At 45.2% G+C, this 25,484-nt stretch overlaps 1 protein-coding gene across 1 annotated transcript in view; it reads left to right on the top strand.

Annotated features, from left to right (window-relative positions):
- The window catches only part of igfbp5b (insulin-like growth factor binding protein 5b), a 23,606-nt gene extending 5,281 nt beyond the window's left edge, over nt 1-18,325 (top strand). The window contains exons 2-4 of the mRNA XM_083642087.1: nt 12,057-12,271; nt 13,322-13,441; nt 14,616-18,325. Of these exons, the coding sequence (XP_083498213.1) occupies nt 12,057-12,271; nt 13,322-13,441; nt 14,616-14,762 (482 nt within the window). The 3' untranslated portion in view covers nt 14,763-18,325. The remainder of the gene's footprint in view (nt 1-12,056; nt 12,272-13,321; nt 13,442-14,615) is intronic.
- The last annotated feature ends 7,159 nt before the right edge of the window (nt 18,326-25,484 follow it).

Genomic DNA, 25,484 nt, shown 5'->3' with positions numbered 1-25,484 from the left:
TATGTTTTAACAGATATGACTTCACGGCAGCAAGCTTCTGAAAGAGCCTTATGTTTTAACAGATATGACTTCACGGCAGCAAGCTTCTGAAAGAGCCTTATGTTTTAACAGATATGACTTCACGGCAGCAAGCTTCTGAAAGAGCCTTATGTTTTAACAGATATGACTTCACGGCAGCAACCTTATGTTTTAACAGATATGACTTCACGGCAGCAAGCTTCTGAAAGAGCCTTATGTTTTAACAGATTGCTCTTTGCCAAGAAACAAAACATGATGAGGGAGAGTTCCAAGTCCAGAATGCTTGAATGGTACGTGGACAGACATGCTACGCCTTCTTATTAACACAGCATCGTACGTGGACAGACATGCTACGCCTTCTTATTAACACAGCATCGTACGTGGACAGACATGCTACGCCTTCTTATTAACACAGCATCGTACGTGGACAGACATGCTACGCCTTCTTATTAACACAGCAACCTTTACTGACACTGGGCTCTCTGAGAGTGTGTGTGTGTCGATGCAGTTTTAACGTGTGGCCAAACACTTTCTATGCTTTTAGGCACATTAACATTGAATAAAGTTAGTGGTTAGTTGTGTTTTTAATGTATATAGTCGCCATGAAGTCAAGCAACTTAGTATGTGTATTCTCACATTTTGTGCCTTTTCATTTGCAAGGACTGTATGGAATCACATGACAGCATCACGTTGTTTTACTCAACCTCTATTTTTCATGTCCACAATGTATATTATATAGGCTATGTAATGTATGTATGTACTGTATATGTACGCTGGTATTAGGGGTGGGACGCAAAACACTAATGAGGGTTTCCAACTTCCATGATTGGAAGTTGGAAACCTCATTAATGTTTTGCTTGCACCTGTGTTTACCCTGCCTTTTCGACACAAAATGCCCCCCCCCCCCCCATGAAAAGGGTCTATTAGACGATAATATCTCATATTGTCCCACCCCTAGTCGATATATTGGCTCATACCACTAAAGCAAGTAGTTAAAACATCCATTCTCTCTGCACTAATGACTCTTGTGTGTGTAGTAGCCATGGCGTGCGGCCTGCAGACATGCCATGTTAGGTATGGCTCTGCTGGCACCTGCTCCCAGCTGCTTGACAGCTTCACGACAGGCAAAGGAAGGGCTGCATGTGGCTTTCCATCTCTCTCACCTTGGACCTGGGTGACAGGGTGGCCCGAGCCTCGCACGCTTCAGCAGATCTGTAGGACAATGAGCAGGGCCGGTTTACCAAGATATCACCTAGAAAGTGTGGTGTCCGGAATAGGTAGGACACATCTTTTCTGGGTTGGAACATGGAACACAAATGACGGGAACCAGTTTTGTCTTTGCACGTCTCCTTTTTTGGGGGTGTACACTTATCGGGGGACCGTGTACAGAACCTTTTTGGCATGCTTGGCTGATTTCTTCCTATAAAGTTTTACAGTGGTATTCGTACAGCGTATTGGTCACTGACACCTGGCCCGCTAGTGGCAACAGCTGTGAAACAAATCAGTGCACACAGTAGTCTCTCTCTGTTAGGAGCATGTGACTGAGAGAAGGCAGGGATGACCACATGCTGGGCTTTAAACAGGAACACGTGATCGCTGCTGCTCCCTCACAGCCAGCAGCATGTTACCGTGCTGCTCCCTCACGGCCAGCAGCTTGTTAGCGTGTTGTTAGCGTGTTACCGTGCTGCTCCCTCACGGCCAGCAGCGTGTTACCGTGCTGCTCCCTCACGGCCAGCAGCGTGTTACCGTGCTGCTCCCTCACGGCCAGCAGCGTGTTACCGTGCTGCTCCCTCACGGCCAGCAGCGTGTTACCGTGCTGCTCCCTCACGGCCAGCAGCGTGTTACCGTGCTGCTCCCTCACGGCCAGCAGCGTGTTACCGTGCTGCTCCCTCACGGCCAGCAGCTTGTTACCGTGCTGCTCCCTCACGGCCAGCAGCGTGTTACCGTGCTGCTCCCTCACGGCCAGCAGCGTGTTACCGTGCTGCTCCCTCACGGCCAGCAGCGTGTTACCGTGCTGCTCCCTCACGGCCAGCAGCGTGTTACCGTGCTGCTCCCTCACGGCCAGCAGCGTGTTACCGTGCTGCTCCCTCACGGCCAGCAGCGTGTTACCGTGCTGCTCCCTCACGGCCAGCAGCGTGTTACCGTGCTGCTCCCTCACGGCCAGCAGCGTGTTACCGTGCTGCTCCCTCACGGCCAGCAGCGTGTTACCGTGCTGCTCCCTCACGGCCAGCAGCGTGTTACCGTGCTGCTCCCTCACGGCCAGCAGCGTGTTACCGTGCTGCTCCCTCACGGCCAGCAGCGTGTTACCGTGCTGCTCCCTCACGGCCAGCAGCTTGTTACCGTGCTGCTCCCTCACGGCCAGCAGCGTGTTACCGTGCTGCTCCCTCACGGCCAGCAGCTTGTTACCGTGCTGCTCCCTCACGGCCAGCAGCGTGTTACCGTGCTGCTCCCTCACGGCCAGCAGCTTGTTAGCGTGTTGTTAGCGTGTTACCGTGCTGCTCCCTCACGGCCAGCAGCGTGTTACCGTGCTGCTCCCTCACGGCCAGCAGCATGTTACCGTGCTGCTCCCTCACGGCCAGCAGCGTGTTACCGTGCTGCTCCCTCACGGCCAGCAGCGTGTTACCGTGCTGCTCCCTCACGGCCAGCAGCGTGTTACCGTGCTGCTCCCTCACGGCCAGCAGCGTGTTACCGTGCTGCTCCCTCACGGCCAGCAGCTTGTTACCGTGCTGCTCCCTCACGGCCAGCAGCGTGTTACCGTGCTGCTCCCTCACGGCCAGCAGCGTGTTACCGTGCTGCTCCCTCACGGCCAGCAGCGTGTTACCGTGCTGCTCCCTCACGGCCAGCAGCGTGTTACCGTGCTGCTCCCTCACGGCCAGCAGCGTGTTACCGTGCTGCTCCCTCACGGCCAGCAGCGTGTTACCGTGCTGCTCCCTCACGGCCAGCAGCGTGTTACCGTGCTGCTCCCTCACGGCCAGCAGCGTGTTACCGTGCGAAGCATCGCGGGGGAGAGATCAAGAGGTTGAAATGACCTCATTGTCTTTGCCCTGCAGAAGGATCTCACTCTGTCGTGACTGGAACAAAACAAAAAAAAGAATAGGCCTCTCGTGTTTCTGAAGAATCAGGAAACAATGGCGGCTCCAGTTGGTGGTGTTGCTTGCTGGCTAGAATGGGAGATGGGTTGTCCCCTTTCATTGTTCCCTGTTGCTCGAGGTAAGCATGGCCTCATCAGAAGCATGGCCTCATCAACATTAGTCGTAAGTGCTTGCCTTCCTGACTGCGTCATAATTATTGAGGTTAGATCATTTCTGATTCTCAGTTTTGACCACATTAAGGCCGTCACAAAACAGGCCAAAGAAAAAAACGTCAACATCTGCGTGAATCGACGTGCATATGTTTTACATGACACTGCTGCAGCATCTCCTGGTCTGAAATCATCTATGTATCACATTACATCAATAAGTAATACAACTCTTACAAAGGCATATGATACTGTAGCGGTGTTAATGTGATACTGTAAACCTCTTACGAAGAAAGTGTTAACCCCAAATTGATGCCGAAGCTGGTTCTTTGCCCACTTGGATGCTCCTTTATAGACTGCTTGGAGTTTAGCTTTGGACAGGAGTGCTCAACACAAGCCAAAATAGCTGCTTCTGCCATTGGGGAGTTAGAATATCGTCACACCCAGCAATTGTGTTGTGGTGATGGTGACCCAAAAAGAGGTTGCGTCCGTCCGTGTGGCTTGTTGAAAACCCAAACTCAGATGTGGGATTAGACCTCAGACCAAAATTAGGAGCGTACAGTAGAACAATCATCTGCATTACTCTGATAATGTACTTTTCGCATGACTGGCTTCAACTGGGATTGAGAATGTATTTGCACTTAGTTTGTGTTTAGCTGCAGAAGCCCTAACAGTTCAACAAGTATGCTAGTTATTGCCCACTTGGAAAGATCCCTTTGCATCCCTTCAGAAGTATTGTTTTCCAATTCATAATCCTGGAATTGTTCGATGCTATTTATACCATGCATTCAGAAAAACAGGAAACCTTTTGATTGCAATAAACATGTTCTGTGTGCACATGCACAATACCATGGGAAGAGTTATTTCCTGGAAGTTTACTTGCAGATTGAGAACATGCACGGGGCCAAACAAGAATTCCTTCGAAGCAACTGGATGTAAGGGTCAAAGGTCAAAACATAATTCTTCACAGCGACAGTCATACACAATTAATCCGAAATCGACAGAACATTTGGATGAGCTGTCTAGTCTTTCAGTTGGTACAGAACGGAGTGTCTTTCAAACCTCAGTCTCTCGATCTTCCTGTGTATTTCTTCCTTGCATTGTCTGTATGGACAGAAAGAAATAACCATGGCTTTGTGCAACTGGCTACCCATGCCTTTATTTTGAAGTTGTGTCAGGAAGTGCGAGTGTGAATACCATAGACCAGTGGTATGCAACCTTGAACTACTCAGGAGCCACATTGACAACAAAAAAAGTCCCTTTCCTCCCTATATTTATTTATTTATTTATTTATTTATTTATTTATTTAAAGTAGGACTTAAAAGAGCCACAACTACCCATAAAGGAGTCGCATGTGGCTCTCGGGTTGAGTATCACTGACTGTATAAAGAGATGGACAGAGTGAGTGTGACGTCACCCATTGGTTTGTGATCTCCCATCCCGAAGCCTCTAGTTTTTAATTTTGGCCGCTGCCATCTTGGTTTTCGCACAGCTCGCACAAGACGATGTGAAACGGTGCGAGACCAGGAGTTTCCCGCAGAACCGCAGCTCCGCCTGCTATTGGCCTGTGATCGCCGAGCTGCGTGATCACTGGACAGACGATCTGTCAATCACACCCAAAACATCGTCTATTTTACTCTAAACGGGCGAATTATATAAAAATTCACCCCGCGTGCAGTTGTGAATTTAGCTATACAGACACAAAATGTTGGGGCTGAATGGGGACTGACTTCTGCAGCCAGCCTCAAGTGGCCATTCAAGGAAATGCAGTTTTTAGTACTAACGCATTGGCGTCAATGCGACCAAGAAAGCCCGCCCCCTCGGTGAATACATACAACTCCAGTGACAAAAGTCTGTGCCAGTTTAACCATTAATGGGTTTGCTATCAAAGAGGATTAGCAGTGGTAATTGGCCACGATTATAAGTGGCTCAGTTTGTGACTGTGACCCATTTTCCTTTGGTCACCAGGAACATTTGGACTGCTGCATCACATCCCCGCTGACTTGCACAACTCTGCTGTGGGCCTGGTGTGTTCACACCTCCCTCTCTGCTCTAGAAACTCCAGGGTTATCAGGCCATGGCCTAGCCTTCAAATATTAAGTAGCCCAGGCGGGCTAAGGCTGAAGGATGCTTTACTAATGTCCTGCTTTATATGATGGAGGCCTTCCGGCTCGTTTATCTCCGACAATTATCTTGTCCTACCCCCTGTTGAGATTAAACAGCACATCTCTATTCGATACTCTGTTGAATCTGTTGAGATGAAACAGCACATCTCTATTCAATACTCTGTTGAATCTGTTGAGATGAAACAGCACATCTCTATTCGATACTCTGTTGAATCTGTTGAGATGAAACAGCACATCTCTATTCAATACTCTGTTGAATCTGTTGAGATGAAACAGCACATCTCTATTCGATACTCTGTTGAATCTGTTGAGATTAAACAGCACATCTCTATTCGATACTCTGTTGAATCTGTTGAGATGAAACAGCACATCTCTATTCGATACTCTGTTGAATCTGTTGAGATTAAACAGCACATCTCTATTCGATACTCTGTTGAATCTGTTGAGATGAAACAGCACATCTCTATTCGATACTCTGTTGAATCTGTTGAGATGAAACAGCACATCTCTATTCAATACTCTGTTGAATCTGTTGAGATGAAACAGCACATCTCTATTCAATACTCTGTTGAATCTGTTGAGATGAAACAGCACATCTCTATTCAATACTCTGTTGAATCTGTTGAGATGAAACAGCACATCTCTATTCAATACTCTGTTGAATCTGTTGAGATGAAACAGCACATCTCTATTCAATACTCTGTTGAATCTGTTGAGATGAAACAGCACATCTCTATTCAATACTCTGTTGAATCTGTTGAGATGAAACAGCACATCTCTATTCAATACTCTGTTGAATCTGTTGAGATGAAACAGCACATCTCTATTCAATACTCTGTTGAATCTGTTGAGATGAAACAGCACATCTCTATTCAATACTCTGTTGAATCTGTTGAGATGAAACAGCACATCTCTATTCAATACTCTCGTACACCTTGTCCAGATGTAATTTCAGATGCCGCTCACAGACCGACTTGATCAAAGGCAGCACACAAGAAATGTGGCGTAATGTTGGGAAATCTAATGAAAGGTGCGAGACAACTCGTCATCCTGGCTTCTCTGCTAAGCAAAATGCTGTTACTGAGTTCGTAAAGATCCAGTGTATTACTGTATATACTCGTAAAGATCCAGTGTATTACTGTATATACTCGTAAAGATCCACTGTATTACTGTATATACTCATAAAGATCCAGTGTATTACTGTATATGCTCGTAAAGATCCAGTGTATTACTGTATATACTCGTAAAGATCCAGTGTATTACTGTATATACTCGTAAAGATCCAGTGTATTACTGTATATACTCGTAAAGATCCAGTGTATTACTGTATACTCGTAAAGATCCAGTGTATTACTGTATATACTCGTAAAGATCCAGTGTATTATTGTATATACTCGTAAAGATCCAGTGGAGAGAAAAACTGAAAGAAGGCGCTTGGCTTATCTTTCATGCTTGGACTGCTGCCTGTAAGAAACTTGGGATTATTGATGAAGCATAATTGTGCGCAGATGTTAATTTTTAAACAGAGAAGTATCAGGTGCACCTCCTTTGGCTACTCCATGCCTCTTGTCCTAATGAAATCTTTAGCTTGAGCAGAGGGAGAGAGAGAGAGAGAGAGAGAGGGAGAGAGAGAGAGAGAGAGAGAGAGGAGAGGGAGAGAGAGAGAGAGAGAGAGGAGAGGGAGAGAGAGAGAGAGAGAGAGGAGAGGGAGAGAGAGAGAGAGAGAGAGGAGAGAGAGAGAGAGAGGAGAGGAGAGAGAGAGAGAGAGAGAGAGAGAGAGAGAGAGAGAGAGATAGCAACACAGCTTGGGGCTCAGCTGAATGGAAGAGCTGCACGTGACTTGGCTCTCTTGGCTCCTGTCCAGTGTCTTGGCTGAGTTTCAGTAGTTAAACACAGACCCTCTAAGCCTCCTTTACAAGCTGGGGACCCTGAGCATGGAAAAACTGAGTTTTTGTGGCCGCACTGAAGAGCCCACTTCAGAAAAGATGAATTTGGTGATTTAGTGAGTGAAAGAGAAAAAGAGACAGACATTATTGTCTGCACAAAGGCTATACTCTGTGTAGTGTTGGCTCAAGATGGCACGGTTTGTCTCAATATCTTTCAACTGTAAGCTCACTTCATGGCCCCTCAGCCGGAATTTACTCTTGGAGTTGAGGTTGACGAGTTTCAATAAGTCAAAAGTCTTTCTAGATTATGTCCATTTTTCTAACATGGACAAACAAAAAGGCTCTCACACTGATTGGCTTGTAAGATGAACATAACTGATGTCCCATGGCTCAGACTTTTCATAGACACCATATTTCATTGCCAAATATGTGGCATTTTAATCAAGTGCCCGAAGAAATGATTGGACTGAACAGCAGAAATAAAGAGTTTTTCCACCATGGTCACAGGCATCATGTACATAGGAATGCTTGTTTGACATATTTATTTATAGCGGTTTATAGCCTCGTAGTCTGAGCGCGGAGACACGAGGACATATCCAAACACAAAGCGGGGCCTGCCAAGTCATGAGTTGTGAGATTCATTTCAAAGAGACGGCAGTGCAGCTCACAAGCCAAAGACCCAATTCTGGTAATCACCCTCCCCACCTCTCATAGACTCCACACACTCATGCCCACCTCTCATAGACTCCACACACTCATGCCACCTCCCATAGACTCCACACACTCATGCCACCTCCCATAGACTCCACACACTCATGCCCCCTCTCATAGACTCCACACACTCATGCCCCCTCTCATAGACTCCACACACTCATGCCACCTCTCATAGACTCCACACACTCATGCCCCCTCTCATAGACTCCACACACTCATGCCCCCTCTCATAGACTCCACACACTCATGCCCCCTCTCATAGACTCCACACACTCATGCCCCCTCTCATAGACTCCACACACTCATGCCACCTCCCATAGACTCCACACACTCATGCCCCCTCTCATAGACTCCACACACTCATGCCACCTCTCATAGACTCCACACACTCATGCCACCTCCCATAGACTCCACACACTCATGCCCCCTCTCATAGACTCCACACACTCATGCCCCCTCTCATAGACTCCACACACTCATGCCACCTCTCATAGACTCCACACACTCATGCCCCCTCTCATAGACTCCACACACTCATGCCCCCTCTCATAGACTCCACACACTCATGCCCCCTCTCATAGACTCCACACACTCATGCCCCCTCTCATAGACTCCACACACTCATGCCACCTCCCATAGACTCCACACACTCATGCCCCCTCTCATAGACTCCACACACTCATGCCCCCTCTCATAGACTCCACACACTCATGCCACCTCTCATAGACTCCACACACTCATGCCCCCTCTCATAGACTCCACACACTCATGCCCCCTCTCATAGACTCCACACACTCATGCCCCCTCTCATAGACTCCACACACTCATGCCCCCTCTCATAGACTCCACACACTCATGCCACCTCTCATAGACTCCACACACTCATGCCCCCTCTCATAGACTCCACACACTCATGCCCCCTCTCATAGACTCCACACACTCATGCCCCCCTCTCATAGACTCCACACACTCATGCTCCCCTCCCATAGACTCCACACACTCATGCTCCCCTCCCATAGACTCCACACACTCATGCCCCCTCTCATAGACTCCACACACTCATGCCCCCTCTCATAGACTCCACACACTCATGCCCCCCTCTCATAGACTCCACACACTCATGCCACCTCTCATAGACTCCACACACTCATGCCCCCTCTCATAGACTCCACACACTCATGCCCCCTCTCATAGACTCCACACACTCATGCCCCCCTCTCATAGACTCCACACACTCATGCTCCCCTCCCATAGACTCCACACACTCATGCTCCCCTCTCATAGACTCCACACACTCATGCTCCCCTCCCATAGACTCCACACACTCATGCCCCCTCTCATAGACTCCACACACTCATGCCCCCCTCTCATAGACTCCACACACTCATGCCACCTCTCATAGACTCCACACACTCATGCCCCCTCTCATAGACTCCACACACTCATGCCCCCTCTCATAGACTCCACACACTCATGCCCCCCTCTCATAGACTCCACACACTCATGCTCCCCTCCCATAGACTCCACACACTCATGCCCCCCTCTCATAGACTCCACACTCATGCCCCCCTCCCATAGACTCCACACACACTCACGCCCCCCTCCCATAGACTCCACACACTCATGCCCCCTCTCATAGACTCCACACACTCATGCCCCCCTCCCATAGACTCCACACACTCATGCTCCCCTCTCATAGACTCCACACACTCACGCTCCCCTCCCATAGACTCCACACACTCATGCCCCCCTCCCATAGACTCCACACACTCATGCCCCCCTCCATAGACTCCAGCCACTCATGCTGTGTCAGGCTCTTTGAACATCCACTCCTGTAGTCCTTGTTTAGTCTCTGTGTCTTTCTCCAAGATGGCTGTGTACTAAACACGCCATGCAGCAAAGTTGGTTTCTGGTTAAATCCCCCCCAACGCATTCTCTCGGTTCCTATATACTAGCATGGAAGTTGATTTCTCTTTCAGCGGCAGTTGGCATGTATTCCCCGGCCAGCATTCCTCTCTGGTTCAGTGCGTCTGGCCCTGCGCACCACGGCGGGTTTCCTTGTCAGATAAATATAGCCAGGGTCATCCACTGGCATGGTGCATCGGCCAGCCGGGGCCTGGCAAAGTCCCCACAATACCTCCTTACTTATAGTACAGCTAAGCCAAGGGGGGAGCAGAGGGCTTCTCTCTGTGGCCTCAAAGAACCTGTGGCAGAGCCCCAAAGATATAGGAGGGGGAAGGGAAGAGCTATATGCTATAGGGATAAGGGACCTCAGCCACCAAATATCCTATCAAGAGGGACTTCCAGATCCCTGAGACTGTAGTGCCCCCTGGGGGAGGCAAAACCACTTGTAGGAATGACATGAAATCAGACCTAAAAAAGTGCAATCTTAATTCTCTGAGCAATTGGATTTTCCTAAACTTGGCATTTGATTCAAATCATTGGATGCATTTGTATGAAGTTGCTGCAGGCAGATCATCCCTCAGATGTCAGATTTTCCAGGCAAGCCTCAGGCAACCATGCAGCCTATGATGTTGTTTTCCCCACTCTGTGTACAGGTCCCCACGCACCAAAACAGCACAAATATGTGTTGCCATGCGTGTACTTCTCTATATTTGTCTATTTAGCCGTCCACTGTACGACCAAGGTAGCTCGTACAGTACTCACTCTAAAAATAGAACATCAAGCGAGACATCTGTTGTCTCGCCTGCTCTCACGAATGTACATGCATGGGTTGTAGGTTGTTTTGACTGGCGTCCGGGTAAATATGTTTTGCACTGTACAGCTGCAGCTCTATTTTCCCTGTAACCACCACAACCAGAGAGGTTTTGGAGAATGGGGTTGGGTGAGACGAGACGAGTTTGGACCACTGAGTCAAGACAGAGGACGAGTTCATCAGCTGTTGATCACTCCCCCCCCCCTCCCCCTCCTTCCCCCAGTAAACAAATGGGGAAGCGACATTTGGTGGGCAAAAACCCTGGGAAGAGCATCTGGTCGTGTATGTCTTTGAGGCACTAGAATAACAAGCTGTAGAATACTTCACATTTTATGCGGCGAAGAAAGAATTCAAACAAAGAGTATCAGTTTATCATTGAATGAAATGATTAAACTGGTTATTTTTTAGTTTGGGCTACCTTTTGATGTTTTCAGCGACATTCTGTTTGTGAAATATTGCAGATACAGTAGTCTACGGGGAATTTACCTTTAACACACTACAAGTTGAGGCAGCATCATGTATGGTTCTAGCAGTACAGTACATTCATTTGAAACACAACACAAGTCAATATTATATCACTGTATTTTGAGGAAAATCTGAACGAAGCCAATTATGACTGGAACAAAAATGCCTTTTATTCCTGACTGAAAACAAAATTAAATTGCAAACGATAAACAGGGTGACTAATAGGTTTCTTTAAGTTAAATGTAATCTAAGTTAAATGTAAGATGTTTCCTGAAATAAGCCTGAGGAGTAAAAACAGACTAACTCTAGAAGTGGTGCAAAGAGAAACAGCTCCGTTTTTAAGCCCTCTGAAAGCATGAAAGACTCAAACCAAACGCAACATTAACCAGATACTGTGGACTGTGCTTTTTCATTGTGCGGTTGTTGTACTTGGTGCAGCATGTTGTTCATGTTTCCTGTGAGGCAAAGCTCCTTCAAACACTTGCAAACAGTCTTTGTCTTGTCAGTTGTCTTGTTGCCGTTTTCTCCCTTGATTGGAAACCCAAAATGCAGCCACACGGAGTCCATATAGCAGCCGACAAGCCTGCTATATCTAAACAGCAGTGAGTTCAACTGGGCTCACCAAAAGTGCGATGATGGCCCAAGTTTAAGCTTGGCAGCGGACATTTTTTCCCACTCCACGATTGATATCATCATCAAAATCTGATCAAAAAATTGTATGACACTAACTTTAATCCCTACTTTTACATCCCTACCGTTAACGTCATTCATTCTCCAAACTGAGCCCACCCTCACCCCCATACACTTGACCGTGTTCGATAAATGTAAACTCCAGCTTGGTATTAGGCTAAAAATGTGATCTTAACTGATCGTTTCTGTTGATCCCTGTGTAGATCGTGAGTCCCGAGAACACGAGGACACCATGGCCACAGACATGACAGAGGAGCTGCAGCCGGCTAAAGTGCCGCTCCTTCCCAAAGACATTGTGAACAGTAAGAAAGTCCAGGCGCTGCGCAAGGAGCAGAAGAGGAAGCAGGGCAAGCAGCGCTCCATGGGCTCCCCTATGGACTACTCCCCTCTACCCATCGACAAGCACGAGCCAGAATTTGTAAGTATTTACAAGTGGTGCAAGTCTCCCTTGCTAACACACACATTATGTTTTATTATTTTAGCTAAAAATTAAAGGCGTATTAAAGGAACAGCGCACCCTAAAATCCAAAATACATATTTTCCCTCTCCCCTGTAGTGCTATTTATCCATCTATATCGTTTTGTGTTAGTTGCCTGAGTTTTGGAGATATCGGCCGCAGAGTTTCTGCCTTCTCTCCAATACAATGGAACTGGATGACCCTCGGCTTGTGGTGCTCAAAGTGCCAAAGAAATACATTTGAAAAACTCAACAGCAATGTCTCTTTCCAGAAATCATGACCCCGTTACTCAAGATGATCCACAGACCTTGTTATGAGCAGTTTCATGGAGGAACTATTTTCTTTTGACCGAACTACAGCCCCTAGTTCCTACATGAGACTGCAAAAGAAAATAGTAATCAGTGAATTCTATTGACTTCAACTAAGAAAACATTGACAAGGCACAGCTTAAGGTGGCCTGTAATTGACATAAATAATAAAGTCATGTTTTGGTAAACAAACCGCGTCACTGGGTGGAAACGGCAATGGGACCCTATGGAGCCTGAGTTTGAGTGTCTGACTCTAGCCGGCTGACCTTGTTTACATTTAAAAAACTGCGACAGTTCACACAACTTTAACACGACATGCATATATTATACATCAAACTATTGAACTAATTCTGCTCTCTCTCAGAATGTCAAAATATAAGCGATGTGATGTATAGTTTTGTTTGGCACAACTCATACTGGTTGACTGCTGCATTTCTGGGTGGCAGTGACGTCACGCTGATTCGTTCTATAGAGAAGAGCTAGCTACATACAGTAGAGCCGAGATCAGACAGACGCTGCTCGCTCGCTTGTAGTGCCCTCCATTAAATCTTGTGCACTGCACTTTAAACTTCAGTTGTTTTGAATTTCAGTTGCCTTAACAATCCATAAACACTTGTGTGAAATCCCTTTGCATAGCCTTTGTAACAGCTGTTCACTTTCTCAATGCTGCTGGATTGTAACTTTGCACTGTCTTTCTCCAAAGGGTCCCTGCAGGAGAAAGTTGGACGGGATCATCCAGGGGATGAAGGACACCTCTCGGGTCATGGCTTTGTCTTTGTACCTTCCCAACTGCGACAGAAAGGGATTCTTCAAACGCAAGCAGGTGAGTTAGCTTCAACAAACACCTGCACTTAACGGGCCAAGATAGATTATGCAAATGAAGAATGTTTAACTCCCCCCCCCACCATCTTGCCTGGACCGAGAGCTCCTGGTTCATTCACAGAACTTCCTGGTCCCAAATGATGTCATTTGAAGCAGTTTTGCCATGGTGTCACTATTACTGTCACCATCACTATCACCATCACTATCACTATCACTGTCATTATCACTATCGTCATTGTTATCTCTACCTTCATTCGCAGTGCTTCCTGCACCAAATGACATCATAATGATGTGGTCCAGGACAGGCCCGGCTCCAGACCCAAGTTACAGAGGGGGCCTGCCACTAGCTTGGGGGGGCCAAGCTACCCAAGGGGGGGTCCGGGGGGATTCTCCCCCGGAAGAAGATTTTGTACATTTTAAAGTAAAATTCGTCAACCTGGTGCATTTGAGAGCAAAATGAAGAGGCTAAATCTGTGAAGAACTACACACATCTCTAATGTGTTGTGACTTTACAAATAATTAGGCCTAAACAATTAATATTAAGTGTATTTACACATTGTGCACAAATTGCATTCATTGTGACAAATTTACAATAGTTAATATCCAGCCAGAATCATTGCAAATGGATGTTCAAAGTAACAGTTAGCAATAGCATTCAGTTAATCAATGCCTAATGACAGCCAGATTCCATGTTAAACTTTAAAACAGAAAAACGGAAAAACGTTTAGCAAAAAAAAAAAAAAAAAAAAAATTTTTTTTTTTTTTTTTTTGGGAATGGGGGGGCCAGTTTGTTGAATGGGGGGGCCCGGCCCGGTCAGGCCCGCCCCTAGCGCCGGGCCTGGTCCAGGAAGTTCTGCTAATGAACAGGGAGTTCTCGTGTCCCAGCAAGATGGAGGGAAATTAAACATTATTCATTTGCATATACTACTGATTCTGTAATGATACAAAGCTGGTTGAAAATCGTCGAAGTGGTCCTCTAATTCAGCATTAAGAAACATCAGAATAACATCCAAATGTTTATTATGTTGTATTTATATTCTCTTTGTCTTCTCTTTTCTCCACATCTCTCCACACCACCCCATACCGCTCCTACCATCCCTTCCAAAACAATCTCTTCTCCTCCCCACCCTCTCTGCCCCTCCCGCCTCTGCGCGACCCCATCTTGACCCCCGCAGTGCAAGCCCTCTCGCGGTCGCAAACGAGGCATCTGCTGGTGTGTGGACAAGTACGGCGTTCAGCTGCCCGGCACAGATTACAGCGGCGGGGACATTCAGTGTAAAGACCTGGAGAGCAGCAACAACAACAACAACAACAACGAGTGAAGAGGGGAGGAACTCTGTTTACTGCTCCCACCCACCGCCTCCCCTCCTTACCCCCTAACCACCACCTGACCCAGGGCCCACACCTCCTCCTCTCCCATCACGCCTGTCTGCTCCGCCCGCCATTCACTTCAAGTTTTTTTTTTACAAGGATAAAAAATCCAAACGAAAGTACAGGCTGAAAAGAAACATTTTACTTTATTTTTTTATTTTTTTTTCTGTTGTTGACTGAGCACTCATCTCCAAATGAGGGGAAGAAACCCAGAAGATTTAGACCCTTGACTATTGCCCGTGGGGCCCCTTCTATGAGCCGGGTGCCCCGGCTACAGATTCATGAAAATATATGCACACAATGGATATATTTTGATAGAAGCTGGGGTTTTCAATACAACACTTTGTATCATGTAAAGTTAACACAACCTTTGTGAAGAAAAAAACAAACAAACGATAAGGCACATTCTAAACAGAACTGTTAGGCTTTCGAATCTGATGCCACTCTGAGCTCTTGAGGAGATAGCTGCAACCAACGATTTGGCACGGCCATTTGGTTTTTCATCTATTTGTTTTCCAAAAGAAAAACAAAAGGAAACGTGAGATAGGGTTCTGCTTTAACAGTTGACTCTATCCAGGTATGTGGTCCTGTCAGAGCACTTATGAATAGGGGAACCTGCTTAGATATGTGTACCTTCACAAAACGATGTGTGTATGAATGTATGTATGTGTACAGTGGGTATGTACAGTATGCATGAGCCTGTGTAGGTGTATGATGGAGTGAGCCTATTACAAAAGAATGTTCTTTTTCTTTCTCTTTGTTTTTGTCACAACAACTATTGCTCGTGCTTGAAGTGGTCTTGGGGCTGGCCTTCTCTCACTAGCCGATGTCGAGCATGTCTGGGGACATTGAGAGTGTTTGGAAGCAAACGAGTAAGCAGATGGTTACAGATGAACCTATGTAAGTGGCTCTTCGACAATGTAGCTAGCCTGATATGCCAACTGTGCCTATTTGAACAGACACCGCCATGCAGGGCCACACAGAGCTTGACAGAGAGCGCTGCCTCTACTGGTGAAACAAAGCGCTTTCAGCCCGAAGTGACCCGACTCGATCGTGGTCAACATTTTTGACTTTGACCTATCGATGAACAGCACCTTTCAGTTGTTTGGGGCTGGATTCAGCTGAACGCGTCGTCAAAACTTGCATCAAACTCGCCAGTAAGGCCAGTGGTTTCTCCGACTCAGTTGTGTGAAGTGTAGTTTTGTATGGTTTTGTTTGTGCTATTTTCTTTGCCTTCAGTGAAGTAACGACCACCCACTTTTGAGCCATGTTCCTATTTCAAGTGGTTTCCCCTCAATACTGCTACTAGCGTGTAACCGTGGTGTATTACATTACATTTAAGTATAGTTATTGACTGTTGTTTTTTCCTCTAGAAACAATCACAACAATGCATTGGTGCTTGGAGAAAAGAAAGATCATTTTAGCCTGTAAACAATCAAAGAAAGCTAACCCTTTTGTGCCCTTCTGCTTGCATGCCTCTCCATGGAAATGTTATTCTGCCTTTAATACTTCCTCAAACAGTACACAAACGCATTGGGAAATTGTGAGCAGTTTGTCTTTGTCTAAAGGGGAGCATGGTCAAAGGGTTACAGTTATAACAGGGTCATATCTCTGTGTGCAAGTCACAGTGCCTTCCTACATGCACATACATTTGAATAGAGACGTGAAAGTGACATGGATGTCATAGGGGGCAAATTCCTTTTTTCAGATGCCCCTACCCTATCCCCACCCCACCCCTCCCCAACATCCAATCATACCCCCCCCCCCCCCCCCCCGGGGCAGATCCTTGTTATGACGATAAACAGGTCTAGGTTTAGTTCTGATGTAGAGGAGAACAATGAATGTGGTAGGTCCTATAAATGGTGTCACAAATGCATTGCAAATCCATTATAATCTCTGCCTGTACCTCAGGGCAATTCTGGACAAGAGTGATTTGTGAGGAAGCGCTGTGTAACCGCAGCCAGTTAAACCTCTCTCTTCTCTTTCTTCAACAACCAATAAGCTAAGATAATTGCTTGTCATGTGACTGCCAATGTATATGATTGCCAGAGAGTGGAAGGCCAAAAGATGTTTAGAATTTGGAGGCGACTCACCGTGGGGGGGGGGGGGGGGGGGGGGGGGGGTGTTCGCAGAAGGACCACTTCTCTCCGCTGGTGCAGGCGAGCTGTTTGCGTCTGTTTTAAGAGAGAAGCCATTTCCTCAGAGAGAGCGAGAAACGGTGTGAGCGTCCAAAAATCCAAAATGGCTTCTGGTGTGTGAACATGATAGCAAGGCTCCTTGCCCCACTTCCCACACCAAATCCCCACCACCACTTTCGGAGGAGAGAGAAAAAAAGAAGCAGCTTGCACTTATTTCAGTTATTCAATATTGATACTGACACACAACGACGTCCTGAGATGTGGTGTCATGAAGTTAGCGGGGGGGAAAAACAGCCACAAAAAGCTAAATGTTGTGTTATCTTGTGCTTACCTTTTGAAGGTGGTGCTTTGAGGTAATATTTGTTGACAGGGGCTCGTGCGGCCCATGCCTGGGACCTCCAATACAGCAACATCCTTTAGGGAAAATAGATAGAAAGTAACACATACAGTACACTAGCGACGGCACATGCTCTCATGGCCTATTGCACAGAGACGAGAGGAAGAGGGAGAGAGATAGTGAGGAGGGGGGAGAAGAGAGTGAGCGCCATGGGCAGTGGTCATGATCAGGGCCTAGCCACTTCCCCGATAACGGGGCTCATACCAGTTGCATGACAGTAGATACAGTTAGCAAGACAGTTACAAGTAGATACAGTTAGCAAGACAGTTACAAGTAGATACAGTTAGCAAGACAGTTACAAGTAGATACAGTTAGCAAGACAGTTACAAGTAGATACAGTTAGCAAGACAGTTACAAGGAGTCGTGGGAATCTGGGGAAGGCAGTGCTGGCTGCAACCAGGGGCACAGTCTCAAGTTCCACGTACATTTTTAGCACAAAGGTAGTTGGAGTGAAAGACAGATTTACTCGTGTTGAAAAGTATTGAAATATCTGGGTGTATACATCAGGCAAATGTGGGAATACTTGCGTTTTCCAGATATTTTTTTCTCATGTTTGGATAGTAGGTTGAGGTGATGTGTCGGTGACTTCCACCTGTTTGCGAGCAGTGACTTCCTCAGATTCCTAATCTCCTACTTGGTTTGAACTCATAATTACATGTTATACTACACTAGTACAGTTACTACAGCTTTTTTCTGAATGCATAACATATTCTGGACGAAATGAGACAATACAATTGGTTTCCATAATGTGGTGTTCAATGGCTTGTGAAATCAACCCATCGGTGGCAGGAGGATAGTGGGAATAAAAATGGTCAGCATTTGGAACTACATAAAAAGAAATAAAAAATACAAAAAATCTCAAATTATTAAAGTGAATATCACTGTGTAATATTTATTCAACTTGTAATTTATGTACTCTTTTAACCTTTGTCTTTTTTTGTTATGACAAAGCATTTATTTAAATAAAGTTATGTATTCATTTAAACACTTGGGTGATGTTTTTTATTTGTAGTGTTGCATCTGTTGTGTGGAGCGTCAGGGAGGTCATGTTGCGATTTCTCAAAACAAAGAAGATTAGTGAAGAAGTGATGTTGAATTTTGGTAGTACCTTGGACACAATATAACCCCAAAATTGACGATTCTCTGTTTTTTTCACTTTCTTTGTTATTAAACCAAGTGTAACACCGAAATTCTGTCAGAAGAATTTCTGTGTTACACTTCTTCAAACTGAAAGGTTTAATAGTAACATAAAGAAAGCAATTCACTTAAGAAAATCCGACAATAACTAGTTTTATATTGTCATAATCAGAATCTGCATTGTCTGTTTGTTTATGTTATAAATGTCATCTGCTTCACCATAATGTCAGTGAATGGAGAAAGAAATAAAAAATATTCTCCAATCGTCTACCATGCAGAGCAACAGATACTGTAACAGAGAATCACTAATTTTTGGGTTGTTTCTTCAGGCATAGATTCTGTCCATAATGTATTATTAATATTATTATTATTATTATCATTATCATTATTATTATTATTATTATTATTATTATTATTATTATTATTATATTATATTATATTATATTATTTATTTATTTATTTATTTATTTATTTATTTATTTATTTATTTATTTATTTATAAGCCACAGGGTAAATGCAGCCAGACCCAGCAACTGGTCTGGAGTGGAGTTAGCACTGACTCATCTCTGAGCCAGCAGTTGATAAAGCTCCTAGACAACATTAGAGACACCCAGGCTAGCCCACAGGATCTGTGCAGCGTACAGGATGTGACTTTATAAAGCCTCCCCCGAGGGCAAGTCACCTGGTTTTCAACACTATAGTCAGAAAGATTGCACAGGAACAAGGAAGTCATTTAACATGAGTTTGAACTTCAAGGGGGAATAAAACCCAGTGGGACTAGCTCACTATTCAAATGACGGGAAAAAGGGGTTCATAGCCTAAAGGAAGCTCCGACCATCATGTTATGGAAAACTTACCTTTATCACCACTTAAAGGCGGAATTGACTCCCCAGGGATGCACTCACTCACAGAGACACACAAATGCGCATACATACACACACACACACACACACACGCACGCACGCACACACACACACACACACACACACACGCACGCACGCACGCACGCACGCACGCGCACGCACACACACACACACACACACACACACACACACACACACACACACACACACACACACAAATGCACACACATACACACACACATCAACTCTACTGGATATACATGGAAGAAAGCCTTTATAATATTGCTTATATAAACACGGATATGTTTGTCAGAACACAGCTCCCTTGGCCGGATCTCTTTTGAAGAACATATTTTTCAAGTTCTGTCATTTTAAAGGTTAAATACAGTAAACACATGTAAAATAAAAAGTTAATGAGATCAGCTTTTGATTAGCCGATTTTCAAAATCCTGCGGCATGCACAGATCCCCATAAGAATATCAGATGCAACGGATCTAAGAAGCTGTGCTGAGATCTGCTAAAGAGGGGTGTCTGGCCATCTTTACCTCCACATGGATTCCAGGAAGTGACACAATGGGACTTTTTGGGGGGCACCAAAAAATGGTTCCCCGGGGACCTGGGGACTTTGACCAGCTCCAGATGGAGGTGATTGACGCAGGGCATGAAAGAGAGGGCCCACCAGTTCCTGTATAGCAAGCAGATCAAGGCCGCCGTAAAGAAGGAGGAGGTTGTTGTGGTGGTGGTGTGTGTGTGTGTGAGGGCACAGACTGTGACTTGGGGGGGAGGGGGAAACATGTGTAGGAGATTTGATTTGTGAGGTAGTGAACATGACAATTACTATTTGCCTTCAAAGAAACTGACAACTGCACTTAGGACTTCAAAGCATTCATGCCCCTTTTATTACATAATTAGGCCAACTACTTTGGATGGCTTAGCTACGTCTAATGTCAAGTCGCGCGCCTCGCCCCCCCCCCCCCCCCCCCCCCCCAAGCCGGTCGAGCTGCTGTGCCAAGCATTCCCCCCACAGACCCTCTATACCTGTCCGCATGTGTTGGTATGCGGCGGCATGGCCAAATGGATTATCAATACCATAAATGGATTATCAATACCGTCAAATTACAAGCAGAAGCTTTGGATAGGGTTTCACATCTCGTTTGTGCATGGAGCGAGTGTTGTAGTTGAGTCGATTCGAGTCGGACTCCTGCACTCGTTTTCAGGACTTGTGAGGACTCGGAGTTGGACTTGATCACTGATGACTCGGACTTGAACTTTGACTCTAGCATTCATGCTTCAGACCCGGAAGTTGGAGACAGGACTCTGACTTTTTTTTTTAATAGGCCCTAATAATTTGGCATAATGATATTGATAGCCATTGTGGCATTATTCAATTTTGTACTAGGGCAGGCACGTGTGCCCCACCTACATGTGGATTCACACTCATGTTCAGGACTCGAACTCAGGTAATGGGGACTCGAGATGGATTCAACTCGGACTCTTCTTTGATGACTGCAGTCGAGATATAGTGACTTGACTACAACAACACTGCCTGTAGCTCATGTCGTTAAAAATGACAATGATGGGGCATTTAAAGATGTAAACAAATCGCATGCAGATGTTTACACGGCATAATGGGGATCTTTGCAAATGACTACTTGTGCTCTTGTATAATGCTATCTCTTACAGGGTAATGGTGGTTCTTTTCATCACGGGGATGGAGATGAAAGGACATCTGAAAGAATGCACAGCAGTTGGGAGTAAATCACATGACTTAGTCGTGGAATCCTCCGATGCCAGTGGCTGAAGACGGCAGACAAGTGTCTGCTAGTCTTCATCCAAGCCCTTTCATCAAAGATCGACTTAGAGCCCCGAATCCCAAATTTCCACGTGGAACGGATGTGACTGCATGAACCACGGCCGTGTGTTTCGTTAGCCAACTTTGATTTAGACTTGTACTGTTGTACGTCCCACAAGCTTTAGCTCAGGGTTTGTCCTGGCTCAGAATGGCCCTTTGGGGAAGTGACACATCGGATTAATCATGCTTAATGACTGATCATGCTTACTGTCGTGCGTAGCCTATATTTGACTTTTGGTTTAGGATTACCCTGAACACAAATATATCAGTCATCGTCAGAAATGATGGAGTAATGTGTTTTCACAGCACCCGATGTTTTATACAGGCTAGTAATTGCAACATACAAATGTACAAATGTGTACCAGTGCTTGATTTTGAGTTGGTGTGTAGTCAGAGTTGTGATCTCAAATATATCATTGTCAGAACTTATGGAGCAATGTGTTTTTACAGACAGCACCCTAAGTTTGCGAAAGGAAGTCATTTGATGGTACAAATGTGGAACTTTACCTTTGAAATTCTCTAAAACGATACAGTAAAATGCTTGATTTTGAGTTAATATGTAGTCAGGCAAGGCAGGGTTGTCTTGAACTCAAATATATCTTTGGGGGTGTGGCTTGGGCCTTTGCTTTAGCTTATAATGCTAGTCTTAAGGCCGGCATGCATTGCAATGCAGACATGTCTCTCAGGCTTGGGCACAATCTTTGCTCTATCAAACAAGGTCTTTCTAGGTTAAAAAATAATGTTTTATCCAGAGAGGAAACGAGGAAAACCATAAAAAGACGTTTAAAAGTCAGACTAAAACACAAGTAGGAAAAAGTTAGTCAAGATAGATTAGGACTGGGCAATTCAAACCGTTCATTTGACATTTTACAAGTTCTTATTTTTCAAGCTCAAATTCAAGGGTTTTTATTTGGACCATGTCTGTGACATACCGCCAATGTCTAGACCAGATAAGCTCGGTCATTCATAAAATCGACTGATTCAGTTTACAGTCAATTTCCAGTACTTAGGTTCAGGATAATTACCAAGAATCTCCTATCTATTGGAATATGGCTTTCCATACACTAAAATGACAACCAACAAGGAGCTACACTATTCTCTGCCCATTTTGTATGACGCAAGTGTGCAATAGTTACCCGTACTGTAGCCCATATCTGCACACAGAGCTGACAAGTACACTTAAATGCCAATATACACACATGATGTATGCTTGCACACAAAGTGACACACACCCATTATGCCAAAACTAAAGGCATTGAGTTTGTTTTCAGAATAGATTAGGTTCAAACTACAGTTGAATGCATTAATTAAACAACCCAAATCAGGCATTATTAATCACTCACACACACACGCACATGCGCACGCACACGCACACGCGCACACACACACACACGCACACGCACGCACACGCACACACGCACACGCACATGCACGCACACACACACACACACACACACACACACACACACACACACACACACACATGCACACACACACACACACACACACACACACAAAAACAATTAAGAAAAAAAACCCGTCATGTGACAGAAACCACACAGAGAGCTGTAAAGCTGTAGCTGAAAGAGCTTTCATATATTGCTCAGTGTGATTAATTGCACGCTGGACTGCCATGCAGCTAACTGGCGCACTGGCACATGTATAAGGTTACGGGGGCAGAGGCAGTCAGGCGCGGTCTCATATGATACACTTTTGGCCAGAAGTTCAAAGAAGTCTCTCTTTACATCCGAGTCTTCAATCATTTTGCTAGCAGATGAATGGTGGCTTTTTGTTGGGGACATTTGAGAGTGTTTTTGCCTTTTACTTTAGCCTCCAAATCTGCACAGCAGCTGACACACACAACATAACCCCCCCCCCCCCCCAAAAAAAAAACCCAACAACAACAACAACATCAGGCACTTATATGTCTTGTCATTTATATAAAATAAATCATGGCGTGACAATTTTTCTGGCTTAGACTCATCTAAAGAGATTTAATAACAGACCACTTAGGCTTCTGATAAGTGATGTATTCGCTGTTTCGCCCCCATCTGCAGTGCTGTTAAAAAAAATCAATCAATTTAATTTGAAAGATGCATCCACATGCACATTGACTTATGTCCTACCTACTATAGGGCCAAAGAATTTCTTCTCTGATAATCATCCAATAACTTTTGGATTGGTCTGTTCACACGATACTTAGTATCAATGATTTATAATACATTTATTTGTAGAACTAATTTATTTTATATGCGTAAAGCTATCTTTTGAATCCAGTCTGACCTTGGATGTCTTGTTAGCTGAGGTGCAGACTTTTGATATTTGGATCATTGGAAATCATTAGAATGCCGCTATCAAACTGAGCATAATAAGGATTTGCTGCCACGTTTTTAAACTCCTGTGAAAGCCATAAGCTTATGAAACGATTACTCTCATAAAACCCGCTCCAAATACCTCCATAAAAGCAGTAGCAATAGGGAACAGAGCTGTCTGATTATACTGCATCCACAGTATAATCACATTGCTGCGTGTTTTGCAATGGCTGAAATGGATTACAGCTACGGTTTTGAAATATGATAACCGCAACCCCACTCCATGTAATCCATTACTCCCAGCACAGTTAAATGCTGATTAGAATTTGCCTGGCCGTCTAGAGATTCTGTTGGACTGACTACACCCCATGTCAGTGATCATTCCCTGCAGAGGCGGGGCTGGCACTAGTAAAAAGAGGAGTCGTTTCGGGCAGGATGGAGGGAGGATGCGGGGGGTGGGGATGGGGATTCGGCGTACTCTACCAACCGAGGGAGATGATGCCACACTGCGGGGGTCCCAGTGTCACGTCTTGTCAGGGGGCCCAGAATCGCTCGCAGCAGCCCCTGCATCCCTCTGTCAAGACTTACACCATGCCCTGCAGCACACATATTTGTGATTGTGCATGTGTGCACTGTTGGCATAACAGGCGTGTATTGGTGGACTTGGGTTGGTTTATTTATAGACATCTTAACCCACTTAGTATCACATTTGTCAATGTCAGCCCGCGGCCCTAATCCCTCCTCATGTCAGCACTTCATTAGTAACCCCAACAACACATATGCACATACACACACACATACACACACATGCACCCCGCACACACGTGTGTGTGCATACATACACACACACACATGCCAAGCCTTCTCCAAAGTCCCTCATACCTTCCACTCCCAAAAAAACCCTGTGTAAGCCAAATATGACCTCTGCATATCTATACATACATACACACACACACACACACACACACACACACACACACACACACACACACACACACACACACACACACACACACACACACACACACACACACACACACGTATAGTATGAAGAAGATGGAGAGCTCTCAGGAGCTATAGTTGACAGTCAGGGCCGTTTCCAGGGGAGGGCAAGAAATCCGATTGGCCACCCCAGGTGCCACCCCAAAATCCTGAGGGCGCCAGCGTCCAACATCACTCAATTTCAGACGCTGTAACAGGCTCATTTATAAAGCTAGAGTGAAGGTCCTGGTACCATAAACTAGAAGACATAAGGCATCCATATGAACATCAAGCTTGTTGGGGAGGGGGCTAAATAACGCTCAAAGTTAGGCAACATTTTGGCGAGTCTATATATATATATATATATGTATATATATATATATATATATATATATATATATATATATATATATATATATATATATATATATACATATAATACTCGCTGATGGCCAACTGATGCCAGTTCATTTATTTTTCAAAAACTACGCAGCTCCTCAAAGGGCCACATGTGAAAAATTTATTTAAATTCTGATCTCAGATTCTCAGAATTCTGAATTCTGACCTGGGATCTGTCTACATCCTCCCTAAATGCGTGCCACCCTTGCCTGAATCTGTGCCCCACCTGGGCCACCCCAGTCTAAATGACCTGGACACGCCACTGTGGACAGTACAGTAGAGAGACACAGAGGGCATAGAGACATAGTTGGTTTTTATTGACTTTGTTTTACTTCTTCATAATCGACCACGCCAATTCACATAGAGACCATACTCATTCATAGCCACACCTTGAGAGTATTAACGAGGCGATGACACACAGCAGAATTTCCATATGTGGAGCTAAAAATGTTGATTTGAGTGATGTTTGTTCACTCACAGCTGATATGACTCTGGGCAGCTGTTCAATATCTAAAACTGTTAAACTCGGATGGGTGTGGAGTTTTATAACCACTGGGTTTATGTCAGTTTTTACACTGTGAGTTATTGACCATT

The sequence above is a fragment of the Poromitra crassiceps genome (genome assembly GCF_964638095.1).
Source record: "Poromitra crassiceps genome assembly, chromosome: 8".
NCBI classification, from domain to species: domain Eukaryota; kingdom Metazoa; phylum Chordata; class Actinopteri; order Beryciformes; family Melamphaidae; genus Poromitra; species Poromitra crassiceps.
This window is presented reverse-complemented; position numbering and strand designations above follow the sequence as displayed.